Below are 15,457 nucleotides of genomic sequence, written 5' to 3'. Positions count from 1 at the left end.
ACAATCCTGACAAAACTGTGATTGTCCTAGACAGATGTGCACATTGTCCTACCACACTTTCTTTCTTCCACTCAACTTTCCATTAACACGCTTGCATATAGAGCTTTGTGGCGTACCCTTCAACATTTTGTCAAGATAATAAAAATAACGTATTACATAAATCAAATATATAAATGAGTTTACTTTTTCTAACTCAAGTATTCAAATAAAACTTTTAGACAATCTTCTAATTTATTTAAACCCCTCCACATGCTGGCTTGCACGCCGAACCTCCCGACAACTTGCAGGTGTTGTAGCCAGTGGCGCAAAAGGTGGCGCATAGGGGCGCAAAAACGATGTGGGGAATTTTTTTTATATATATAGTCAGCATTTTATGTACTTAACAGCTGCTTGTGTATGAAATGATCAATAACAGAGGAACAGCACTGATTAGGCGCCCCCCTCCCATACAGGCAGCTTGGGCAGCGGCTGAGGCGCGTTTTGTTTCTTTTAAATTTGTAGTAATGCCTCGACAACAGGGAGCTAAAGATGGGGCGCAGAAAAAACTCCGGGGCCCAAAACAGAAAACGGAAGAGGGGGAAGGATAAAGATGTTGGAGAGACGAAGAAAAGCTTTTCAAAGTGGTTGAAAGACAGAAGGTAAGAAATGTCAGTGTATCAACAAGAGAGTTGTAAATATTCAGTTTTTCTTAAGCTAGCCTAAAACGATGATGTTCGCATCCACCTCAAAAATATATAGTTGCGCCCCTGGGCCAGACTGAACAAGAAGCGATGTGAGCTGAGTGGACGGCAGAGAAAAATCTGTCGTTAATAATCCCATAACTATCCACAAGATGGCGCTGTGGAACAACAACACAGAAAAATGGTACAGTACTTATTTGTCATAAAATATTAGTGCCTAAAACCTGGAATGCTATGTAAAAAAATAAAAAATAAAAAATTAAAAGAAGTGTTTAAATCTTCTAATTTATAAAGGGTAAAAGATAACATAAAATTTTGAAAATAGCCAGAGAAATTATCCCAAACATTGTGGGAAATCTAAAATAAAATCAATTTAAAAAAAACTCCCAACTCACAGTATCACACATTAACATTATGTTGCAAATTTTGTGTAATTTATAATGGAAGGTTGTGACTTCAGTCTTGTTAAGAATATATGTCCTGGAAAATCAAATTATTATTATTTTTCCTTAAAAATAAGATACTAACATTCTTTTCCAGTTGTAATTCATTGTGATTTATGAAACTCAGGTTCAGAATACATGTCAAACGATGGAAAAAATATTTCTGAAGGAAAGTTAGCTGTTAATACTGATACAATATTTGATCAAAGTCAAACAAGATATCTAAAATCAAGACAAAAAAGCCAAAGAATAGACATTAATGCATGAAATGAGTAAAATAAAAACTCCAAATACAGTTCCGACTCCACAGTTGCAGAGTTTCACTTATTCACAAGCAAACAAAACAAAGAATCAGCACGTCCATTCCAGTGGCAGCCTACATTTCCCATAGTTCATTAACAGCTCAGGCTGCAGTAACACCATAGGATTCAGGCTCAGCAGGACAGAGTTAAGGATTCGCCCTCCTCTCGATTCTCCGCCCCTGGCTGGATCTGCTGCTCCTGGCAGCTTCTCTGTTGGGTTTGGAGTAAAAGAAATCAAAAGGTTTCCTGACGCGAGACATTCCTTCTTTAAAATCCCTGCAGCCCCTGAACATTCTCATAGGGTGCCGATTTTAGGGCGTCACAGCTACAAAAAATATAGAATTTCATTTATTTATTTACTTTGCCTGTTTACATTTATGTCTTCACTGAAGAAGATATGACATGAAATAAATTTCTCGGGGGGCACCACTGTGGTGGCCAGCATTTCTCAGTGGTCCCTCTCTCTGCCCCCCCCCCTTGTAGACGCCACTGTTAAGTACCAAGAAAAAGATCAAATTCTCTACAACATGTTTCAGAAAAGACACGCAGGAAGTTTGGCTGCTCTATTCTCCAGGCTTTGTGACGATAGAGTAGAGAGTGGTCTCTGCTGGAGGATGTGCAGAGGCATTTTGATCACTACCAGTGGTGGGATCTCCGCCCTGGATATTGACGCTGGCGTAGTGCAGCTGGTCTGCAGGTGGGTTCACTGTAGAATACAGAGTGCAGACTGTGTTTGCTTGTTTGTTCTGTATCTGTATCTCTTCATATTGGTGATCTCTATCGTTTCTCTGGAAAACAGAACAACAATTAGGACGAGTTCCAGAGTAGCGACGAGAAAAATGATCCTGTTGTTATCAAATGTAAATGAGACACAAATACAGACCTCTGCACTTTGTATTATGTTTATCTTCTGCTCTGATGTTTCCCCTGAAGCACAACATGCAAACATAGTGAATATTTAAATATTACTACAGGATATTTATGTTTTGTTTGGGATATTTTACATCTTGTCACACAGTCAGTTTTTATGAATTTATTGGCACAAAATCTGAGTTTTAAGTTGCCAAACTGCTAAATGAAAAACCATGCTTATGACAGAAATTGAATTAGATTAATATTTCTATTTTTCACACAGCCGCCCCTAACCTTGTCTGTTGCAGAGTTTCCGTCTGCACAGTATTAAGACAATCGCAAGCACCAGCACGATCACGACACCACAGACAATACCAGCAATCATTCCTGCAAACAAAAGAAACAGCAGGAACAAAATATTAATTTGGGTAAATTAACAATTCGGCTTTTCAAGACGTCATGTTACAGTGTAAAAAAAAAAAAAAAAAGGACAATCCCTCTTTTACGCAGCTTGAGTCCATTCCTTTCACATGTACAAAACAAAAACACATTTTAAAAATGTTTTTATAGAGCCATAATAACTCCTTCTTATGGAAGAGGATTAGAGTCGCTTAAAAAAATTATTCTTACTTTTTTTCACAAAATTATGACCTTTTATCACTAACATATGCAGATTTATGCACAACATTTATGTTATCTAAATGGTGAGGGGGATCAAAACAACCTGTGATTGGTGACTGTATGTGCAAACCACCCATTTTCCTGATTATTACATATAAACATGTGTTCTCACCTTAATCTTGTTAATATTTCTTTTGCTGTACTACATATTATTCACACACCAGATGTATTTTACTCATATTGGTAGCTATACCTGGAATGTAGTCTCTGCTTTATTTCCTTAGAAAACATTTGTAGCCGAGTGGTAAAGTTATATTTTCCACTTTGGTTGAATATCTATCCCATTTAAGGTGTTGATTTATTTTTTATGTTACAGCAGCAATGCTTCTGAGTGATTTTGTTTTGCTTTTATTATTTTACAGTTTTTCTCAATTATTTCCACACATTTTTTGAAAGCCTGCCACATGCTCTCAGAACTCTACATACAAATATAAAAACACACACAGTGTGTTTCTTGTGAAAACGGTGAGTTAATTTTCTTCATGAAAATTGTGCCAAATGCATAAAATTGTGTGTTATTTTGAAAAAATATTTAGATTTAGAACAGCAATTTCAGTGTAAACAGGAATTGTGGCTGTAGTTTAGCAGAACTGGTTCGGTGAGTTGGTGCATCAGTTACATGTTGTGGTCTTTATTTGTGTCTCAAGTACTATGGTTTGTGCGTAAACAATGGAGAAAAATTGTATTTCCTATCTGCATGTTTTGCATATTTACAGTTTTTCTCGCTGAGGTAGTTGGTCTGTGTTGCACATTTTGGCCACCAGATGGCAGCGCTTACAATTGATTACTGGTTCCCAAGACTGGACAAGAAATGCATCTTGGGACTTCCTGTTTTCTGTATTACAATGGCTGCGATCTGTGAGATATGATATGGCGCTAATTCTGGCAAAAAAAAAAATTGGTAAATGTGGACATAACTTGTTGATAGATTCACATTTAAGTGTGAATCTACTTAAATGTCAGTATTTTAATAAGATGGTGTATTTCCTAAAAGGATTGTTCAGGAGAGCTGCAGGTCGGCCATTTCCTGCGTTAAGAGCTGATATAATAATTCATGTAACAATTCCACACATTCTAAATTAGTGGGCAATTCTCCGTATTTTGCTTTTGCAGCCAAAGACCACAGCCGTATTTCTTTTTATTTTATGTCTTGTGTTTTCTTTTGTGCAGTTTTTGTTATTCTGGAATTTTGCAGCATGTTTTCTGTGCTTGTCAAATAGACGAACAATAAAATTAAACTCAACAACCCCATCATTTATAATAACAACAACCAACAGCTGTTTTTTTATCTGGTGGTAGTTCTTGGTCTTTACCGTCGCCATGCAAAAGATAAAAAATCAAATAACACAGTTAGAGCGCAAACAAACATTTTAAAAATGTTTTTGTAGAAAGATATCCTTGTATACTTGGTGTTCTATGGCCTTCATGTTTACCATATTAATCCTCCTGTCCTGTTCATTTCTGAGGTACAGCAATAATGATCACGGGTCAATTATCAGAAACCAAAAAATTCCTCCAAAACATTTTTGTATCTGATTATTAACTCCAATACTAACCATTTCAATCAATATTTGTGCAATGATGTTTTTCTATTTCTCACAAATTAAGGATCAATGACGACAACCTGCTCATTTACTCATTTGGACATAAAAATGAAATTTACATTTCTTATGTCCACTGAAAAAAACCTAGACACAAAAAAACAATAATTTCCTTGAAATTGATCTTTCATTAAAAAAAAATTAAATTTTGAATTTTTTTTTCAAGAGGTGATCATTATAATTGAACTTGAGACACGTATACTGTTCTGGGTCAAATTAACCCGCTGATTAAAATCAAGATAAATGAGTCATGCAGAGAGTATTTATGTTTTCTCCCACTTCTGCTGAGTGTCACTCAGTGTGGGTGGAGTTTGTCCACAGGAACAGAAAATGTTCCCGGCAAAAGTTGCATGAACACCTGCTTTCTCGCAGTTTCCTAGTGAAGTAAAGAGAATAGTGAGAAAGTGGGCTTATGTGACATACATACAGGCTTGTGTGCGTGGGTGTATGCGTGTGTGTGTGTGTGTGTGTAGGCGTGTGGGGGTGTGTGTGTGTGTGTGGGGGTGTGGGTGTGGGTGTGTGTGGGTGTGTGGTGAAATATGATTCATAGCTGCCAGGAAACATAGAATTGGACATTTTTTAAATCTTTTTTACCCTTCAATTTGACTGCCGGGTCAAATTGACCCAAACAGTATCTATGTAATATGTAGACGCAGGGAGGATTACAAATGTGTAAAATGAATAAATTTTCAATTTATATGTAGAGTGCACCTATTAAGACAAATAGAAAAAGTTTAATGCAAAAGAAAAATACTTCCAACTATTTTTGAAAAAATGTTAAACTTTAAAACGGGTCAATTTGACCCGGAACATAACAGGAGGGTTAAAGAAATAATCGCAAATGGCAGACATAAAGTTACAGTGCAAACAAACAAGACATTTAAAAATGTTTTATAGGATGATAATAACTCCTTCTTTACCTGTTTTTGATCCTCCGTTTCCTTTTTCATCGTCTAAACGAGATAACCACGAATAACAGACATAAAGTTACAGTGCAAATAAACAAGACATTAAAAATATTTTATAGGATGATAATAACTCCTTCTTTACCTGTTTTTGATCCTCCGCTTCCTTTTTCATCGTCTAAACGAGATAACCACGAATAACAGACATAGAGTTACAGTGCAAACAAACAAGACATTTAAAAATGTTTTATAGGATGATAATAACTCCTTCTTTACCTGTTGTTGATTCATTCTTACCACAACCAGAGCCAGAACCACAACCAGAACCATGATCAGAATCCCTGTTGGACCTAATCGTCACTAGTAGTAGTGGTAGTGGTGACTCTCCCTTTTCGAGATAAGTCTGGACTGTAACCGGGTCTGAACAGCAACAAAGTATAAGTGACAAAAAGCATAAGAAGTATTAATTGACGTACAATTCATCTTAAAAAAATAAACTTAACTCATAGAAGTAAATATGTGAAGAAATATATAACAGCTCTAAAACAGACAGCTCTGGTTTCAAGGGGTTTTAAGTATTTATTTATTTTTACCCTTTACAATAACAGTAAAAAGGAGGCTGTGGTTGCAAGCAACCTATCTGTGTTGTGTGACTTGCACCACATTTATGAAGTGTTAGTTAGTTAGTGTTACTTTTTTGTTAGTTTTATCTATGCATAATTCAACTGGACCCTCATTGAAATGATGTTAACAAGCCAAACTATCAACAAGCCATGTCAAAACACAGGGAGAACATATCAATGTTATTCTAGCATGGCAGCAAGCTTGACTGCGCAAAAATGTCTGCAAAAAGCAAAACTTCAGATGCTTTACAACAAACATTGAAGCTTTGAGTGTTTTAGGTGGCCTGTTGTTTGGAAAGTTTTATAGCTTTTTCATTCACATTAAGCCAAGTGTTGGAGGATGAACTGCTGAACACCATTTCAACCTGAGACATGATTATTGGTCTAATGTTATGTGGAGATTTTTCAGATCCCATAACTTCAGAGAAACCCTTTGTACTATGTTTTTATAAGGGCGCATCATATTGATAATTTCTTAAACAGCGATTCACTAATTTAGATCAGTACTCACTCAGAACATGGAGGACGACTTCCTGCAAACAAGTGATGAAATCATCTTTTTTCAAGGCACACCAGTATTTGCCCGAATCCTGCTGAGTCACCATGGAGATGTTCACCTTGTACAATCCTCGCTGCTTATCATCGCTGAGGGAAATCTTTGCCAGTTTTGTGTAGTTTGAAAGCTGCGCTGAAATTATATTCGCGCAGCCGTTGTGTCCGTCGAGTCTGCAGAAGTTTCTGATGCTGTTTTCATCGGCCTGTGAATATTTGCAGGTGAAGGAAACAGAATCTCCAGTGTATGCTGTTTGGTCCACTGTTGCACTTTTGCCTTTGGGAGAATTAAAGAATTCAATCATGATTGTTTATGTTTATTAAAGGCACGTTTTGGTTTGTTTTAAGCTGACTGTTAACATTTAGACACCATTTATGATTCAAAATAAGACATTATCGTGATTGCTAATTATTCTTAATGTGTCTGAGTAAAATGCATTACTGCGTTTAAATCTGTCTAGATATATTTTGTTCTTTTCAGTAACTGTAAGTACGTGCTAAAGCATCATTTTTCTACTGTTGCTGAAATACAAAGCAGTAAAAAGAAGAAAACACATATTTAATAGTTAATAAATGTAACACAGTCGTATTCTCAGGTACATTGTTTCTTTTTAATTTCTGTTTTGCTCCTGATATAATTTGTAAAGACATTTCAAAGTATGTTTTACAACCAATGTACTTACAAGGAGTGTTGAGGGGCGCTCCATTATTCTTCACTTCTAAAGGTAAACTTCCCCTGACTGTCATGAAAAAATTTAACAAAAGGAATTTCATTTTCACACACTTTACTTGTTTAAGTCCCAAATCACTTTATGATATAAAAAAATGCTCTTACCTGTCAGCAACCAGACAATAGTTGTAAAATATATCCTCATTGTGGAGTTCAAAACTGCTTGAACTGAAACTAATATTGGCCTAAAACTTTTCCTCAGGAAGTCAGATCCGTGATCGTTTCTGATCTTTTTGTTGTTTTTTATTTTTTAAATTATGGTTTCAGCTTCTCCTTTTTTCTACAGAACTTGATGCATTTGCATGTCATTTGTAAGAGCATCTGCCTCCAGCGTGAGAAGGAGAAGAAATGCAGAAGCGAAAGCTGGAACCTGATTCATATACAGAGTGAACCTCCACCTGCTTCATGTGACAAAAACATGGCTCCGCTTCACTGAACAATGTCCACAGTGTACGACTTATCTTTGGATCAAAAACAATTAGCATACCAGCTATTTAGTTTCTCGGGGCACATTATGTTAACATATTTCACCTGGAGGTAAAAGTGGACTATTCAAAGCTCAGGTTATAATAAGAAACATGTTTGAATTTTGACTGAGTTGATTTTCATGTGTGAACGTAGCCTGGCACTTTGCTGAAGTAGATCTTTCATATTACTGCAGTTTGAGGTGAGGGATATTATTGTTGCATGGATGAACTAATCCAGTCCCAGTTTTATTACCAGATACGTCCAGATAGAGGCATTTTTCAGATGAGCCGTTTCAGAGTCCCTGGATCACATTTTGTTATCCTGCAACCTTTAATTGTTGGGATTTTATGGGACAAAGATGAAAAAGTGCACGATTGTAGAAAGAAAACATTTTCAAACAAATGGAGATCTGAATAGTGTGATCTAGATTTGTATTCAGCCTTCCTTTCTACCAGCTACAGCTGCAAGTATTTTGGTGTAAGTCTCTAAACGTTTTTGTGAAATCGCTCAAACCCAGTCGAATTTCACCAAGAACTTATACAAACATCCATTTTCAAGTCACGATGTTCATTCTCAGCTACCTTTGCTCTGGCCTTTGACAATACATTTAAATATTACCGAAAAGCCTGTTTATTTATTGTGCAATTTATGCTGTTCATTTGAACAAAGGATGGATTCAGATCTTATTTTCTCAGAGAATGGAAATTCATAACTCTTTCAGAATATGAAGCTGCACCAAACTAGGTCAACACAAATAGCAACAGATATGTAAATTCTGAAAATGTTGCAGTAATTTACATAGGTTACGTACTTTACAGCGATGAGTGAGGATAGTTTCTGTTCAGTCTGGACCTCTGTCAGAGAAGTACAGTTTTAAAATGGTTTTTTGTTGTTATTTTTTAATGGACACTTCAGCTTTTGCCTTGAGTTTGGAAGGAAAGACTGTGTGTGTGTGTGTGTGTGTTACTCTGGTAGTAAGTAAATTACTACACGTCTTTTTCCACCATTAATGTGACACACACCCTGTGTAATTTAACAGCCTACAACCTGTTTGATATGAAAGAAAAGCTGTTTTCATTTGTAACCCAGTTCTTCCACTGAATTTTAAAGCATTTGCATGTTGTTTCCATAACAGGATGTGGAGACAAACAGTCAGAAATGCGTAACATTAGTTATTCAGCTCTTTCATCACACCATCTCACCAACATGCTGTGAATTATTTCTTATGGTCAGCAGCGATTCAAGTTATTTAAATGTATACTTACATCCGCTTTATAGTTAGCTATTTATGAAGAGCTTTTTTTCTTTGTTTTTGTTTTGCTTAAATGCATATGTTGCATTCATGTTAAATATTTGTTCATAACCAAGTTATAGAGATTGATTACTAGATAACAACATATTTTATGTACAAAAAACAACAACAAACAAAAAGAAAACTGCGGGGCCATTTTGGTTCAAAAGCATTTTTAAACAAAGTTTATTCCACCTGTGGTTTGATCCTTAACTACAAAATGTTGCGCAGGATTGACTTATTTTGAGACAAAACTTAAATGGCAAAAAAAGTTATGCACTTGATTTCAGAATATGTCACCCACGAGGTGATTTTAAAAATGATAAAGATTTTGACTCAAACAAATAATTTATTGGAATAATTTTAGAATTTGAATGAATGATCGAAAAAAAAAAAAAAAACATTAAAAACATCTATTTATATGTGATTTGTTCTAAAAGTAACAAACCAGAGAGATTACCACTGAAACGTCTAAGACATAAAAATGTGCAACAATGCAGAGCAACTAATCAAGAAAGCAAAAAAAATATATACATATATATATATATATTTTTTTACAATTAGAAACTGTCCACTAGATGACAGTATTGTTTTGAGTTAACATGAACAGAGTTTTGGCTTAATATTTTTGTTGGATCACTGTTTGAAAAAAAAAGTTAGATTATATAATTAGATATTCCAACCAATTTTTGAAAAACTTCCATATACTTTTTTGATAACAAAATGGAAATTTGTCATTTTATTTCTTTGTTCCTTTTGAGTTTCCATGTATGAAACTATTTAGCCTAAATTGTAATTTTCTGTATAATTAATGTTGCTTTAAGAGGAAAATAAAAAAAATTCCAAATCATTCAAAGGTAATAAGAAGGAAAAAAGATGAGTATGAAATTACATAAAAGTTTTGCATATTTTTAAAATCTTTTTGTGCTGAGCGTTTGAAATAATTTATAATGATAATTTAAAAAAAAAAAAAACAGCTGACAACTGAGCCTGAGTGAAATACATATTCTGATTTATAGGACACATGAATAAACTTAAAAAACATCTGCTGTAATCACTAGGTATAATTTTCTCAGTCAAAGATGTGAAAAAATGATATTTGTCTGAACTTTGAAGCTGTTCAGCCGGCAGGTTTGGATTTGACAGATGAGTATGTGGTCAGTTCGGTTTGAGGAGAGGCAGCGCTGCAGGCTGGGTGTTTGCTGAAGATGACGGTGGAATAACAGAGGTCATCTGACTGGATCTCAGGCTCTGAACGGCTGTTGGAGTACAGAACCTCCGGCTGACCCGCATTAATCCTGAAATCTGGCTCCCCAGTGACTGATGACGCGGCGTTGGCATGTTGGGATTTCTTCTGGATTGAGGGCTTCGAATACGTAACATCATCGTTTTTTCCTGAACAGAGCGAGGAAACACAGAATCACTCTGCAAACCAGACAACATTCATACTCTACAACGGATAAACATGAAGCAAGAATAGGTTATAAAAACAGTAAACTACTATACATCATTTGTTCTCACATCTCGCTTCTTTCTGTTACAAATAAGTTTTTATTTAGACATTTGAATACGATGGAGTATTAGCGCCATGCGAAGACAATACAAAAAGAAGAAAAAATTACAAGAATGAAGTCATAATATTCTGACTTTATAAAATTCTTGCCTTTATCCTCATTTATTTCTTAGTTTTTTGTAGCGTGTCCCTAATACTCCGTTGTATTTGTTCTTCCATTATAGGCAAGAAAAGAAAATGTTAGTAGATACGGAGTGGTTGCTTTTAAAGTCGTGAACATGTCAGTGTTTTTAATCACTTATTCCATCACTTCATATTACATCCGAAGTGACGTGAGCCGGAGAAACTCTGCCTGAAACCGACTTCCAGACCTAATCGTGATCGATCTTCAGCTTTGTAGAAAAGAGTTTGGAAAAATCTCAAAAGGACTGACCTCAAAAGACGGCACCAGATAATGACGGCAGAATAAAACGTCTCGTCTTTTTTTTATATCCAAAGAAAATGTTGAAAAATGTCAATTTTAATGAAAACCTGTTAAATCTTGTCAACTTTACTTGTGATTAACATGTCTTTGTCCTGTGTGTTTGACACAACCTTAAAAGTGTGTTTCAGTGAGTGTGTTTTGCACCTTTAGACGTGCTGACGTCTCTTTTTCTGAGTCTGAAGAATGACAGCAGGACGGTTGCCAGAGCCAGCACCGCCACACCAAGACCTGTTCCAAGATACACCATCTGACCTGGAAAAAAAATATAACTAGAATTAAAAACAAGCTCAGCAACGGTAGGCTGATAAGAACTAAGAAGGAAATGCTTACTAGAATCCGTCATCTTCAGGTTGCTTCCTGGACTCTCTATTACAGAAAGCAAAAGGAAAACTTTGACAGGTTTTCATGCTCCAGATTTCATCACATGCTTTTGAGACGAAACAAACCCGGTTCAGAGAAGCTTCCTCATCAGCAAAAGGAAACGGAGCTAATATTTTTATCTCGACAAGAAGTCATAATGTTACTTCTCCTACAGGAACAACTTTACTCACCTTCTGCTACAGTGAGGGTCACTTCGCCGTACGTGTCCACTCCAACTCTCTCAATGCCACACCAGTAAACTCCTCCATCGCTCATTTCCAGGTTTGATATTGTTACATGGAATGTGTTCCCATTATCTTTTATAGAGTACTTCCCCTCTCGCTGCGTGCTGCTTTTTATCAGGACGTCTGCGTCAACGCACGCTCCTTTGCAGAAATATTTGACATTGGTGGTGGCATAAGAATGAGAGCATGTTATTGTGACTGATCCCCCCACAGTTCCTGCTACTGACACGGTTTCAGTCTGAAAGACCCCTAGACAAAACAGAAACACATAAAGCCAATTTCTGAACAGACTTTTGACAACAACAACAAATCCTCCAAGTGTGACGTTTCTGAATTTCACAGATTAGTACCATAAACACGTAGTGGCGCCTGCAGCAAAGATCAGAACCTTAAAGAAGCTTGTCTTTTGTACCAGCAGCAAAATCCAATCTTATATTGAAAACATTTATTCAGTGGAGGAAAAAACACGTTTGAGATAATATCAGGTTTGGGGTGTTTGCTTTTCTCTGGTAACACAATCACGGGCAACCCTGACAAATCATTAATCATCAGAAATGAACGTTAAGTGAAGAATTTAAAGGAATTGTTAGCATTTTATGTATAAATTTGCAGCTGTCAAGAGTGTCAGACATGTTGACCACTGTGCTAACCGCTAACCTCGCTGACAGACATGTTGCATTTGTCATGACAAAACTGTGAAATCACTTCCATCAAACTGATCTCAGTTGGTTAAAAACTTGGGCTCATTTCCAAATTCCTCTCAAATAAACCAGGTTTTTGCAGTTCATGCTGAAGTGTTGCACCATTTTATTGGTTCATTTCTTACTTTTACTGTTTTACCTTTTAGTAGATGACTGTCGTCATCGTCCTTTCTTCTTTCACTCAGTAGTTTAGTTGAGTGTTACTGGCCTTTTGTCCACAAGACGAAAGGCAAAAAGCATTCAGTCAAGGTGTGACGTGTTTATAGTTAATCAAATGTTACTCTTGGTGTATGAATATTTTTGAACTTTCTTGTAAAAAACAGACAACTCGCAGTAAATTTAAGCTTGTACGCTCAGTTGTTTTTAAACACCTTGTCTGCTGGTGGCGGTCAGTGCACCCGTTGTTAGTGCGACCCCGGGCAGCCGTGGCTACCGTCCAGTAGCTCACCACCGTCAGTGTGTGAATGTGTGTGTGAATGGGTGAAAGACTGATTGTCTGTGAAGCGCTTTGGGGTTACTTGACAAAGAACTACACAAGTAGTGTGTAGTTCCTGTCCTAAAAGCAATATTTCAAAATGACGCACAACAAAACTCGACTAGGTCGTAAGTTAATTTTGCCAACGTACACATGATAAAGATGGAAGTGGAGGTAAACAAAGATCACTGTCTGGGAACAGCAGCATTTTCCACTGTGAGATTGCGGTACTGCAGTCAAAGGTTTATTTATCTTTAGGGGTTTTTTACACATTTTTGCGAGCGCTACCAACAGATAAGGGTGCAGCGCATCTTAGCAGCAGATAAGCAAAAAACTGAAATGAAGCCATTTTCAGCGATAAAAAATAAAGCGTAAAATGTTGTGTTTTTATCTTTTATGTTGTGTTTATCTTTTCACCGCTGCAAACTGTGACATTAAAGAGATAGCTACACTGTAAAACACTTGAAGCTGGTTTAACTTGAAAATGTTTGTCCACCTGCTGCCTTGAAAATGCAATTCAAGTCAACAAGGAAATTTTATTGGTTTTTAACTCAGAAATTAAAGTTCATGAAGTTGATTTAACAACAAGAGACAAGTTATCTAAACATAGTTGTTGTTTTTTTAAGTTCATTAATCTTGACTGGTGAGTTTTAACTTAATGCTGCAATTTAAGCCAAATAATTATTTCACAATATGCAAGAATTAAAAAACAAAACAAAAAAAAAAAACGTACTACTCAATATCAAGTTAAAATAACTACTTATTAAACTTTAGAATAATTTTAATTCTTGTTTCAAATTGCATGAACAAAATTTCTGATCTGATAATGAAATTTCTTAAACATTATAATGAATTCTCCTCAAAAACATTTAGTGTGAACGGGACATTATCCTTACGCTTCGTAAACTGTCAGTTCATTAAAATAAACATTTGCCTTAACAACACACAAGAGTCAGATCAATGTAACGCACTTCCATCTCAGGATACAAAAACACGCCGCTAAGCATTCTGGGAAATAATTCTCACTACTCTCTTTTTCTGCTTTCAGTTTGTTTTTTTTTTTTACCTAAAGACTCTCATTTATTCAACTCTTGGAGGTTTGACAAAATTAATAAAAATGTTAACACAACTTTCTGCTGTAAATTTATCTTCCACAAACATAAATTTAGGTTCAAAATAAACTCACCAAATTTGTTTAACTTAAAGAGACGCAACTAAAAGCTGCTCAAATTGTTTACAGTGTACACACATCCACAAGAACAGCTTCAAAGCACTCCTGTGTTCAAAGGGCGATAAACTTTACAGATGAAAAAATGGATAGTACATTTGTGAAACACATTCATTTATATCTTTTTTAAAGCCCTAAATGTTGTTTTCCACCCCCAGAAGAACCAAGTGAGTTTCTAAACCGCTGTAGAGAAATGTTCAACCACAAAAGATAAGGAAGAGAGGAAGATTTAAGGGGATGAATTAATAAATCGAAATGAATTTACCTTCCAGAACGAGGACAACAGCAAGAACCAAACTCCTCTTCATGATTTCCAGATGGTTTGCACGTCCTGTGTCGGTTTTCTTAACCCAGACATCAAGATTGAGGAAATCTGTCTGCGCAGCTGCTTTTATTTTTACTCAAGTTCCTTGCTGTTGTTGCACTTCCCCACTTCTGACCAATCTTCTATTTTAAAATGAAGACATTCCTTTGCTTCTCACATTTTTCTTTCATTAGCTCATTTGCGTGATAGAAGGAACTTCTTCTGGTACACTAACCTCAATGTTTGGTCAACTTAAATAAGTCATAAAGAACTTATTACACCAGAAGAAACTCTTCATCGCCAGAAAGAGGTAAAATACCACATTTTTGTAGATTTGCAAAGTTGTAGATTTGCGTTATGCTGTGGTACACACAGGAGGAAACAGTATGTCCTGTTTTGTTGACAGAACCTGGCTGCAGTGAACTGCTGACTGGTTCACTACACAACCAGTTGCTTGTGTGAAATAAAAACAGCTTTTGCCAATTTAGTTGAGCGTAGATTATAGCTTTAACCTCAGTTTCCTTCCCTGTTATCATTTCCCATCTGCTTCTCAAGAGATGGCCTTCTTACTTGTAGTTATGCTCCATAAACCTTATAATTGTATTTCAAACAAAAAGTGCTTTTCTACATTTATTCTTTTTGATATTTCACTGCCAACACCAAAACTAATCAAAAAACAAATTTAAGATTTTCTTTTTCTCATAATATTTCTTTTTAGAGCCAACTTTAGGTGCTTAAAATGTTCTTTTTTTTTTCTTTACATATTTGTTAAAACTGTCACTATATATTGCTGGTACAATCTGAGAGAGATAAAGAATCAGAGCCAGGAGGAACCGATCATCCCTGTGTACGCACAAATGACAACAAACCAAACACTGAACCAAACACAGAGAAAAAGCAGAGACCAATGTGATCTTAATAGTGACTTTAACATCCCTGCTAGCTTCATTGTTTTCTTTCTATAAATTACAAGCCTTGATATTCCAACCCGCAGTCAGAACCAAAGAAGCCTTTTGGAC

At 35.9% G+C, this 15,457-nt stretch overlaps 2 protein-coding genes across 8 annotated transcripts; both read right to left on the bottom strand.

The window, feature by feature from the left end:
- Positions 1-1,212: 1,212 nt before the first annotated feature.
- Positions 1,213-7,949, bottom strand: LOC116719348 (CMRF35-like molecule 8). Of its 7 annotated transcripts, none has more exons than XM_032561841.1 (9): positions 7,475-7,949; positions 7,323-7,379; positions 6,599-6,916; positions 5,741-5,884; positions 5,610-5,642; positions 5,480-5,512; positions 2,572-2,664; positions 2,309-2,352; positions 1,213-2,213 (listed from the first exon to the last, which is right to left on the bottom strand). In XM_032561841.1, exons 1-9 carry the CDS (start codon positions 7,512-7,514, stop codon positions 1,989-1,991), a joined length of 987 nt encoding a protein of 328 aa, XP_032417732.1. In that variant the 5' UTR covers positions 7,515-7,949; the 3' UTR covers positions 1,213-1,988. The 7 variants fall into 7 exon arrangements, with proteins under 7 accessions (XP_032417732.1, XP_032417734.1, XP_032417735.1 ...); XM_032561843.1 differs by lacking the exon at positions 5,610-5,642 and adding an exon at positions 4,252-4,265 and having other exon boundaries at positions 2,572-2,668; XM_032561844.1 differs by having other exon boundaries at positions 5,762-5,884; positions 7,475-7,947.
- A 1,349-nt stretch (positions 7,950-9,298) lies between these two features.
- LOC116719428 (CMRF35-like molecule 7) lies at positions 9,299-14,529 on the bottom strand. The gene is made up of 5 exons (XM_032561940.1): positions 14,400-14,529; positions 11,677-11,979; positions 11,456-11,491; positions 11,270-11,377; positions 9,299-10,523 (listed from the first exon to the last, which is right to left on the bottom strand). Exons 1-5 carry the CDS (start codon positions 14,440-14,442, stop codon positions 10,249-10,251), a joined length of 765 nt encoding a protein of 254 aa, XP_032417831.1. The 5' UTR covers positions 14,443-14,529; the 3' UTR covers positions 9,299-10,248.
- Positions 14,530-15,457: the final 928 nt, after the last annotated feature.

This window comes from Xiphophorus hellerii, chromosome 5 (genome assembly GCF_003331165.1).
Source record: "Xiphophorus hellerii strain 12219 chromosome 5, Xiphophorus_hellerii-4.1, whole genome shotgun sequence".
NCBI lineage: Eukaryota > Metazoa > Chordata > Actinopteri > Cyprinodontiformes > Poeciliidae > Xiphophorus > Xiphophorus hellerii.
This window is presented reverse-complemented; position numbering and strand designations above follow the sequence as displayed.

Excerpts from the sequence above, each read along its gene's own strand:
- LOC116719348 (XM_032561841.1), bottom strand. The coding sequence starts at position 7,514 with ATGAGGATATATTTTACAACTATTGTCTGGTTGCTGACAG. Across the intron at positions 6,917-7,322 it reads AGCGCCCCTCAACACTCCTT|GCAAAAGTGCAACAGTGGAC; the intron begins GTAAGTACATTG and ends ATTCTCCCAAAG. Across the intron at positions 2,665-5,479 it reads AAACGGAGGATCAAAAACAG|GAATGATTGCTGGTATTGTC; the intron begins GTAAAGAAGGAG and ends TTTTGTTTGCAG.
- LOC116719428 (XM_032561940.1), bottom strand. The coding sequence starts at position 14,442 with ATGAAGAGGAGTTTGGTTCTTGCTGTTGTCCTCGTTCTGGAAG. Across the intron at positions 11,492-11,676 it reads GACCCTCACTGTAGCAGAAG|AGAGTCCAGGAAGCAACCTG; the intron begins GTGAGTAAAGTT and ends TTTCTGTAATAG. Across the intron at positions 10,524-11,269 it reads AGACGTCAGCACGTCTAAAG|GAAAAAACGATGATGTTACG; the intron begins GTGCAAAACACA and ends CGCTCTGTTCAG.